At 38.7% G+C, this 10705-nt stretch overlaps 1 protein-coding gene and 1 long non-coding RNA gene across 2 annotated transcripts in view; one reads left to right on the top strand and one right to left on the bottom strand.

Moving 5' to 3' along the window:
* The first annotated feature begins 1902 nt into the window (after positions 1-1902).
* On the top strand, positions 1903-3409 carry LOC145771372 (uncharacterized). The gene is made up of 3 exons (XR_014289199.1): positions 1903-1935; positions 2161-2279; positions 3293-3409. It is a non-coding gene; the product is annotated as an uncharacterized LOC145771372 (long non-coding RNA).
* Positions 3410-7839: 4430 nt separating this feature from the next.
* Positions 7840-10705, bottom strand: part of LOC145771234 (uncharacterized) — a 194556-nt gene continuing 191690 nt past the window's right edge. The window contains exon 16 of the mRNA XM_082582969.1: positions 7840-8609. Within this exon, the coding sequence (XP_082439095.1) occupies positions 8416-8609 (194 nt within the window). The 3' untranslated portion in view covers positions 7840-8415. The remainder of the gene's footprint in view (positions 8610-10705) is intronic.

Raw genomic sequence — 10705 nt, 5'->3', positions numbered from 1 at the left:
CTAGCATAATCCGTTCTTTTTACATTGATTCAACGTCTGCAGACGTTGGTAAGGTAACTAACAAGCGATAAACTTAAAAACGTGGTTGCTAATTCAAGTTGCCAGGTCTTCATTTTTTTCTTGTGTTCAACAAAAGCTTTTTTAATTTTCAAGTTTAACTATACTAAAATGTTTTGTAATATTTTTGAAAACATTTTTTCAGGACTAACCTCAAAATTTGCGTGCAGTTCAAGAAAATTTAAAACAACTTGTAAGCTTAATCGAATTCACTTGTTGATGTTTAGTAGCGCTCGACACAGCAGCATGATTGTGGTGATCATGTAATCATTGAGTTGCGGCTGCACTGCCGCCGCGCTGCTGACCTGTCTGCAGACGCTGAATCAATGTAAAAAAAATCGATTGATGCAGTATCACTTGTTGATTTTGTTCTGAGAGCAGTCTCGCTCACTGTCTGATTTTGACCACGTGGGTGAGATTCTCGTGTCGCCAACAAAGGGGCGTCTTTACTTTAAATGTAGCAAAGCTTGCACAATAGGCCAGCTTCAGGAGCAGTCATGTTGCGTCGAAATCTCTCCTCAATTTCTTGAAGCGAGATTTCACAAAACGATCGCTACTTTTACTTTCAACGATGCGGCGAATCGTTTTTTCTCCTCTCGCGGTGCATAGAACAATACTGCAGGCACAATAATTGTTGTGAAAACTCCATTATGACGTCACTACTTAAACTTTGACTGGGCAATATGACGCGTTGAAGTAAAAGAAGCAACAAAGCTTTAGAATGCGGCGATGCGTTATATCAACGTGAGGAGATGCAATTTAGCAGAAGAACTTGGTTTTTTTATGAAGGAAGACAAAGGCCATGACGTAATCCTTTGCTAAAGGGATTATGACGTCACTCGATTCACTTCGACTGTTCAATCATGGCGGTTGTGCTCAATACACAATTACGTGGAGAGCCGAAAGCACAATGCTTATGTGAACAGCGCTAAGAGGAATTTTCGCTTCTTGCATCGAAAATATAAAAAATCGAATTCAATTGAGATAGGCCTATTTACGGCCGAAAGAAGTTTTAGAAATGATCAAAATGAAACTATAGGAATGACTTACGACAATGTTTATGAAAACCTGGTAAGTGAATGTCTTTTATTTATTGAACCTGAAATAATTGTGTAAAGTCGTTTTTGTCACTAGGCTACGTTTACACAATTTAAAGAAAGTTATAAAACTCAATTTAGAGAAAGTTATAAAACTCAATGACCAATGGAAAACTTTCATATGAAATATTCTCGTGACAAATTTAGTGCCAGTGCTTCTAGATGAGTGCTAAGAAGATATCAGCAAAGTAGCAGAGCTTGTGATGTCCCACAACATGTGTAGGGTTCTGCTCAATCTTTGATTTTGCTACTCCGACAGTGTTTGCCTGACTGCTTGAATGTGTTTGTATTTTTATGTCGTGTGGATAGGTCTGTGATGGTTGTAGAGTATTTGCAAATGTAGCTTTCATTGCCGTCAACTGAATAATAATAATAATAATAACATGTTTTATTTTGCGCCCATTTCGACAACATAGCCTACAGTAGCCTACACTGCAACCTACATACGCAACAAAACAGACGACTGGAATCCCGAAATAAACTTTAAACGTTGGCTGTCATTTGTAACAGTCGAAAATGTCTGTAACAAGTGCTGAAGCTTTTTAATATGATGGATGAAACCCCTGTCATTACATTCGATTTACATTTTGCAGATAGCAAATTTAAGTCAAGCTGTTGGCAAAAATGCAAGCGATTGTATCAGTGGACTTATTACCAACTATTATTATCGAACACAACACAGTTCAAAGCATGTCGAGAAAAAAGAAAGGAAAAAAAAACGTCGTAAAGTCTAAGCACTCGTTTGAGTGTTTAAAAAAGAATCTGAAAAAGATTGTTCTTGGTGAGTACGGATAAATGTTTTTACTACGACTAAATGATTATGTCATAACTATGCCATTTTGCTCTTTTGATTAATGTATGATGTAATTGTGAAGAGTATTGAGTAATGTATGAAAATGTTTTAGTGGTGTATTCGCATTGATGTGAACAACGAACATGGTGGTTAGTAGGCTATGTCGGCATTTATATACTGATTTAACACTTCTTTTTTTACTTTCATGATTAGACATGGTGATGGCGCACGACAAAGCTGCTGCCGTGCAGCAAATTGATGAAGAGTTTCAGAGTGATTTCGAAATTGGAAGGACAGGCAAGGTGGCTGAAAACGGCAAAAACTAACTTTTGGTGAGCTTGTTATATGTTTGAAAGACAACAGCGCATGTGTTGCTTTAGTTGTTGAATAACTACTGTACACGCAATTAGAATGTATTGGAACTTGATTATTGCTCTGCGTGGCGCAGAATCGAATGATAAGTTTTTTGTCATGCACGTTGGAGAGAGGGATATTACATTGATATTGCAGATTGTCAATTAACTTCGTAGTATCCTGAACGACAACTGATCAAAATCCTACACAGTGGCGTAGCCAGAAAAATGTTTTGGGGGGGCCAAATATTTGATGAATTGAAGAGAACAACAAAGTGTTTGATTTAAAGCCATCGCCACTTGATGTGCAGTGGCGTATCCTGGTGGGTTGAAGCAATAAAACTGGTAGCGGGGTTAGAGCGTGCCGAAGGCACGCGTATTCTAAGGGGGTCCGGGGGCATGCTCCCCCGAAAATTTTTTGAAAAATTACACTCAAATAATGGATTATAGCGCTTTCTGAAAACACTTTTAGGGTAATATTTGTATGAAATTTATTAGCAGATAAACAGCTATTAACTTATTAAAGATAGTTCTTACACACGAACTGGCAAAAACTGCGGCTAAATTAGAGAACACCAAAAACACAGCTAAACAAAAACTCAATAACTACACAAAAGCCCAACAGAGTAAGCCATTCTGAAATTGCTTCCACAAATTAGTTCAAAGAAATGTAAATCGCGTAAATTTTAGGCGATTTACGATTTGGAAAATTTATTGGTGTCTTTCTGTGTGTCTTTCTGTAATTTCTGTTTCTTGTGTTTTTCTGTCTTTCTGTAAAACAAGTCCTTGGGGGTGTTAATAGCCAGATGTCTTGGAAAACGATATAAATTTCTACAAACTTTATTGCATTTTCAACAAAGGGCTCAACTTCGGAATCCAAAGTTTGAAAATTTGGGGGGGCATGGCCCCTTTTGCCCCCCTGGCTACGCCTATGATTCCTACACTGTTGCCAAACAGCCCTCTTGAATTAAATATTTTTGTTTCATTCGCAGGAATTCACAATGATAAAGATACACAAGAAAAAGCTGCTGATGTGCAATGAATCTCCATCTATCAATACGATTTGATGTGGCTTGTTTCTAATAAATGTGAAAATATACGAAGCTCGGCTGTTACTTTGCTTTGTCACAAAGGGAGAAGTGTTGCTTATAAATCCGTGTTGCTGCTGTTCTTTCGCCCAAGGATTAGCTAGGTTCAACAATAAACTTTTGGTGATGAGCGAGGTTTAAGTACAGAGACGTTTGGCAAATGTAGATGCCAATGCTGTTCAGATGTTTTATGCACCAGCTTGCTTCGCATGGCCAACCTTGGTCAAAGCGCGGGCATCACAATAGTCAATAGATCAGATGAAGCAGCATCATGGTGCATAAAAGTCAACCAGAATTTAGGCGCCAGATGAAGCAAAATGGTGCACAAGCCATCTTGCCAACGTTGGCCAGATACAGATGCCAACGTTGGCAAGATGAAGCAAAATGGTGCATAAAACATTTTGCCAACGTTGGCAAGATACAGAAGCCAACGTTGGCTAGATGCAGAAGTCGTCGTTGGCTAGATGCTGAAGCCAACGGTGGCAAGATGCATACGCCAACGCTGGCCAGATGCATCCAAATGGTGCATAAAACATTTTGCCAACGTTGGTAAGATGCAGAAGCCAATGTTGGCTAGATGCAGAAGCCAGCGTTGGCAAGATGCAGACGCCAGCGCTGGCAAGATGCATCCAAATGGTGCATAAAACATTTTGCCAACGTTGGCAAGATGCAGAAGCCAATGTTGGCAAGAAGCAGAAGCCAGCGTTGGCAAGATGCATAATCCAATGTTGGCAAGATGCGGAAGCCAACGGTGGCAAGATGCAGACGCCAACGCTGGCCAGATGCATCCAAATGGTGCATAAAACATCTTGCCAATGTTGGCGTCTGCATCTTGCCAATGTTGCGGCCAACTTCTTGCCAATGTTGCCCCAACAATCAATGTTTACTGGGTACTTTTGTAAACTGGTGGCGGGTAGCGGTATAGCGCGCGCTATTTTGGTCCAAGTAGCGGTAGCGAGTAGCGCGCTACATTAAAAGTAGCGGGTGCCTAGCCTACCTCTGCTCGCGAGCCATATAGGTTCCCGACCCCTGGCCTACAAGTACAAGGTCTGAATGTTGTTGCAATGAATTAAAATGCTGCAGCATATTGATGATTGTTTGTCACAAAAAAAGAACTGAGGCAAATTTGTTGTTATAGTGTCTCAGTTTTGATGCATAAGCTATAGAAGCTATAGTCGGCTATATATTAGACTAGGCCGAGCCTACTGCAAAACCTCAACAGCACTCCTCTATTCCTCTGTACTGTAGCGCCCCATAACTTTCTCTGACGTCACGCGCTTCGCTCTACTGGCTTGCGTCAGAACCCTGGAACAACTAGGAAGCGAAGATTGAGCTCAAGATCAACATCGATGAAAAACCCTGCTTTTCTTTCCAAACCCTAAATATTTAAAGGTAGTCCTGGGCAAGTCGCTTACTTATCGTCTACATCTGGAGTCACTACGCAAAAAGATCTCAACACGCACAGCTTTGCTATGGCTACTGGTCAGCTGTGGCTGGGGAGCCGGAGTTGACAACCCTGCGCGTTGCCACCATAGCGCTAGTTTACACTCTAGCAGAATACTGTGCATCTGTCTGGAGCCGCAGTGTCAACTGTAATCAATTTGTCACTGCCATAAATGAAGCCTTGCGTATGGTGACTGGATGCCTGCGACATACACAATCGGACAATCTCCTGTCCTTGCCGGCATCCAACCAGCTGAGCTACGTCGCGAAGAAGCCACCCTGTCACTTTCTCGCCTCGCTATAATCATATCAACTCCAACCACTTGCTCTATTCAAGTTTTTACGCGTTTGAAATCAAGACACCTATTTGTTCCAGACCACATAACTTTTTATGAAAACCGCTAAAGACCAATCCATCAGTAGGCCTATGGCTACTTGGGCAGAAAATCAATGGAGCTCGGAATTCATTTTGGTAAAGTTAGATATTATTTTTTAACTTCGCCATTAGTATTTCTAAGTTATAAAGAAAAATAAATTGAATATTGTGTCACAAAGAATAATAATTTTTAAGAAGGGAAAGCCGGACATTTGCTTAAATAAAACATTATTTTTCTTCCGAAACTATTTGAATGAATAGCCAATACCACAAAAAAATTTGAAAATTTTCATGCCACACTCGGCGGCAAAAATGTTAAGAATAGTTTTCTCAGCTCTGTTATAACAACGTGTCCACTTAAATATTTAGGTGCTTTTTGAAAAATATAGCTTCTCGTTTAATTTTGAAGAGAGGTGAACAATGGATCATTGATGAGGATCCATTGACTTGCCTCATCAAGGCGTAACCGTTTGCTCACTGATCTTGGACGCTATGGCGCAGACATGCTGCGCTGGGGCTTGGCAGAGAGTGCTGCTTGTGAGTGTGGTGAAATGCAGACGGCGGCCCACATTATCAAGGATTGCCAGCTATACAGATCACCTCATGGTATGAAAGGCCTAGTTTCTATCGATGACGACACCAGGCAGTGGCTAACCAACGGATGCCCTGACATATAACGACAACATGAGAGAAGAATGGATCATTATCCTCCAAATAAAAATGAGCTTTTTGCATAGCCTATTTGTTTTTTCAGATGTTCTTGTGTTGCATGTTTGGGGCAAAACAGAAACATATTGATATCACTTGCAGGACAGCTTAAAGGAAATGATATTTTTTTAGGGAGAAAATAGTATTCAAACAGATAGCTAGTCTGTTTGGAGACCTGTAAACAGCAAACAAGCATTGTTTGACAAACGGTTAGTTTGATTTTATTTGAATAAATTTAAAAAAATTCTTCTCGTTTTCATGCTGAATGTGCTGCTATTTTCGCCTTGCAATTGATGTCATATCACAAAAGCATTGACAGCAATGTCATCAATCCTATTGTAAAATAGACCTACCGGTGATCTTCTCGGCATTCTCTTGGATGTGTAAGTCTTAAAGGTGCACTGCAACGAAAATACATAGCTTTTGTATTTGTAGATCTTTCTGAAATAAAACGTTTTTCAACAATTTTTTTATTTTTTGTGTTACCATTAATTAAAAAACCTAAAAAAACCTTTTTTAAATTGAATGATTCTGATTGGTCAAAAAATTTGATGACGTCATTGGCTGGCAAAGCGGCATCCAAGGTCTATTGTTTTGCGTACACACACAAGGAACAAATCGCGTAGGCTACCGAAACAGCGAACAATTTTGTGCTAAGGGAGTTTTTACACCCTTAAAATGGTGACTACTTGTATGGCTCCCGGTTGTACTAACCGGGAAATCGTCAAATCTTTCATCGTTTACCTCTGAATAATGACGACAAGCTGAAGAAATGGATCTCGACGATGAAACTCAAAAACCCACCTGTAAACAAGCACTGCCGTGTGTGCACCAATCATTTTCTGGCCAGCGATTACCAACGCGATCTACAGGCAGAGCTACAAAGCACCAAGTCCAAACACCTGCTCATCCCTGAAGCTGTTTCTTCTGTCTTTGATTTTTTAAGATATGTGAAAGCCACTGTCAATACAATACAGTATACCCACAAAACTCGATCAACCTAGGTACAGGTCTGTGAGTACGATCGGGCGTTTGGATCGAATAGCAAAGCGAGAAAACAACAAGACTTTGAAACAGGTCAGTAGGACAGTAAAACATTGGCAGGGTAGGCAAAGGCATATTAGGCAACTCTGAATACATAGGCTACTTTTAGTTGATATAAACCACTTGGTTCAAGCAAATTATTTTCCTGCATTTTTTTCAATGCAAATTTTCCATCCGACTGCTGTCCGAACTGGTGTTGTCAGAGCACGAATCAGAATGATGTTCTTCGCTGTCAAGTCGCCGTCTTTTTGCTTCAAAGAGAAATCCTTGTCTTGTTTCAGACATCTTGTTTATGCTCAATATACAATGACGTATGCGACGTTTCTAAGGCAAATGCATGAAGCTGTTTACTTGGTTGCCATCTCTTCAGCGTAGTAAAATGCAAGTAGAAAGTTGTTTTGAAGTTTTGAGACGATGGTTTGTAAGAGTGATATGAATAACCCAATGAGAATTGATTTAATATTTAATTTCAGACTCCAGCAAAACGTTGTGATTTTTTTTTTGAAAAAAGCTGTGCTGACCAATGAATGGAGTTTGTTAAAAATAAAATCTTGAGAAAAATACAGGAATTTGTCACCGAGCTAGGACATAGCCTATCAATCACCTGAGATGGATCCTAAAAAGATGGATACTAGCGGCACATGTAAGTATTAGGATTTAAAGAAAATGAAGGAGTGTACCAGCAAACAGCTATAGGATCGGCCAATGAAACCCAAGATAAAATGCCCTAAAAATTCATTTAGCCTACTGAGTTCCATTAAGGATAGGGGACCTACTGACTAAAAAGCAGCTGGCCAGCAATTCTCCATCAAGTATCAATTCATTATTTTTTATTATTATTAAAAATGCACGGAAAATCAGCAGAGCCCTTTTTGTGGCATACCGGTATGCATTTCGCTCTACTGTGCTACTGTAGAGCATCATTAGTGCCTTATTCAAACAGAATCTATTTGAAATTGCAAACATATTTTTTTAGCTCTGATTTCTGTTAACTTAAATGTAGAAGATTTTTGGGGATATTATGAAAACAAGGCGGTATTTTATTGTCTCAGGTGATAGTCGCTCAATATTGTCCGCCTTATAGTAGCTCAGTGGTTATGCAGCCGACTCAATATAAAACGGCGCTGGTTTAAATCTCGGAGTGTGCGCTTGAGCAACGCATTTCAGGACTGCTCGCCAATCAGTCTCACGTAAGGATGGAATAATTCCCCGGCTGCAACACTGCAACAACTATCGAAAACTACACACTGCCAATCTCGGTAACCGGCCTGCGTCAGTACTTCAAAGCCTCTACAAGTATGCGAAACTGTCAGGATTAAGCTCTTAAAGAAAGCTTTCCGAGTCCGAGGATAAAGATTAAATCAACCAATCAAATACAGCAGTTACAAGCTATTACATGATGCTATACTCTTTCTGGTTAGTAATTGCAGTGCACAGTGCTTGATAAAACATGACTTCATAAGTTGTTGCGTCCACTGCATATCAATGGACCGAGTGTGTGCCAAGATCTCTCATGATTGTCGCCATTGTCTCCAAATTGCAATTCCGTCACTGGAAGCAAATCCTTATCCGTCAAATATCCTTCATCCGAAGTTTCAGGCGAAGAGTTCTTGTCACAATTACATTTCCACCTGTTGTTCTCACAGGTACCTGCAATGTATAAGAAACAATGCTTTGTTGGAAACAAAGCTTAACTTTTTACCTATGAAAAGAATAGATGTATGGAGGCAGTGGCGTACACAGGGAGGGAAAGTTCATTAACTTAACAAAGTTGATTTCGGCAGTTTTGTATGTTTTGGATAGACCTGTCAAAGCAATTAACAGTCTTGCTAAAGAATGAGCAAATACTAAATCAACGGACCAATCTACCTACCCCATCTCTACTTCACTACATTTTTTTAAAGCATTTATTTTTGTTTTTGCTAGCTTTGTATAGGCCTACTGTATGCACAATGAAGATTTATAGGGGCCCACTTATATTTACTTTGTGCTGCGTTTTTGGCTTGTGATTTTCCATTTTTTTTCCATTTTGAAAAACTTTTTCACTCGCTTTGCTCGCTCGCTTAACCACATTTCGTTCATCTCGACAATATTGGCAAGCATAGTTAGGAATTAAGGGAGTGGAGAGTTATTTGTGTCTACAAAAATTAAATAAATGATGCAATATTTCGAAGTAAACACTGCTCACTCAAATAGCCTAGTTAATTAATAATAATTAAATTGATAAATTTCAATATGAATCGAGATAGGTTATGAAGCGAAAATGTTTTCTCTGAAGGTGGGACGCCTCAGGTAAAATTTTCGAAGTTCTAGCCTGCTAAAAGGCTACAACACACACTATAGGCCATACAAACTTTCAAGAAATAAATAATTGAAATCCTTTTGTGGTGGTAAATTTGAAATAGTAAGCTAACTTAAATTTTCAACCAAACTTCTACAATCCAATTTTAATTTGATGAATTTGGTTACAAACAAAGTGTGCATCTTAATAAACAAATGTTGCTCTTAAAAATGCCTAAAAGTGACTAAAACAAGGTTATATTTATCAAAATTTTCTAAAAGCAAGCCCCTAACATCCTCTACCCGTTTCATTTATTTGGACGTTAAGTTTTGCATTCCATACTTATGTTGAAAATTTTACTTTGTTACAACTCTGATCTTTTCCCAACTTTTTTCTATATCCCCTTCTGCAATGTTGGCATAGTCTATTAACTATTTCTTTCTACAAAACCTGAAAAGTTGTTTACTTTTTGTTAAAGTAATAAATGTAAATTTTTCCCCACATTGAAAGAGCCTGTAGCTCTTGCCCGTAGAAAAACGATGAAAGTATTATATAGCCTACCCCTTTGACGATTCTCTGATTGCAGTAGTACAACCGGGAACCGTGCAAGAAACTACCATTTCAACGGCGTAAAAACTTCCCAAGTACAAACTTATTCGCTGTATACGTCGCAGCCTACACTACTTGTAAGTGTGTTTGTATGCCTGGATCCTGCGTTTTCATTCAATGATGTGACAAAATGTTTTGACGAATCAGAATCACTTAAATCAAAGTCACTTTTTTTAGGTATTTTAAAAGTTATGACAAAAAAAATTGTTTTTAAAATCTACGAATATAAAAGCCATATATTTTCGTCGCAGTGCATTTTTAAGTCCGGCATGGGGTGATATGTGATCAGCCGCGGATCTAGGAGTTTTTTTCTGGGGGGCCAAAAAACTTGAAAATCAACTAAAAGGAAAGAAAAAGATAAAACATATATGAACGATGATACTACGACATATACGATATGCTATAAAATAGACATTAAAACAGCCATTTTCATCAATTGTGAATGTTTAAAAAATAAATTTTGCTTGAATAAAATTGCTAAGCATGCAAAATAAACTTGAAATCTGGTTTAAAACCCTGTATGCAGTGTCCATGACCAATTGGATGTTTTTATGTTTGCGGCATATGCGGTAACTGATTGAAATTATAATGAAGACTAAAAACTATAAAACAGCCATTTAAGGTTTCAGATTGTTTCAACAGAGGTTATTTGGTTCAGAGTTGGTTTCAGCTGAGTCAGCTCCAACAAAATAATGTTGCTATTAAAATGTATTTGAAGTTTTATGAAAGAAAATAACGGAGTCTAATCGATGGATAATTTCAACCATAATAATAACAAAAAATTATTCCCCCCCCCCCGGAATAAGTTAAGTCCGCCGTGAGACTAATATCAGCACCATTTAGAAGCATATCAAAC

Source organism: Aplidium turbinatum, chromosome 5 (genome assembly GCF_918807975.1).
Source record: "Aplidium turbinatum chromosome 5, kaAplTurb1.1, whole genome shotgun sequence".
Taxonomy (NCBI): Eukaryota; Metazoa; Chordata; class Ascidiacea; order Aplousobranchia; family Polyclinidae; genus Aplidium; species Aplidium turbinatum.
Note: the sequence above shows the minus strand (reverse complement) of the source record. Positions and strands in the feature narration are given on the sequence as shown.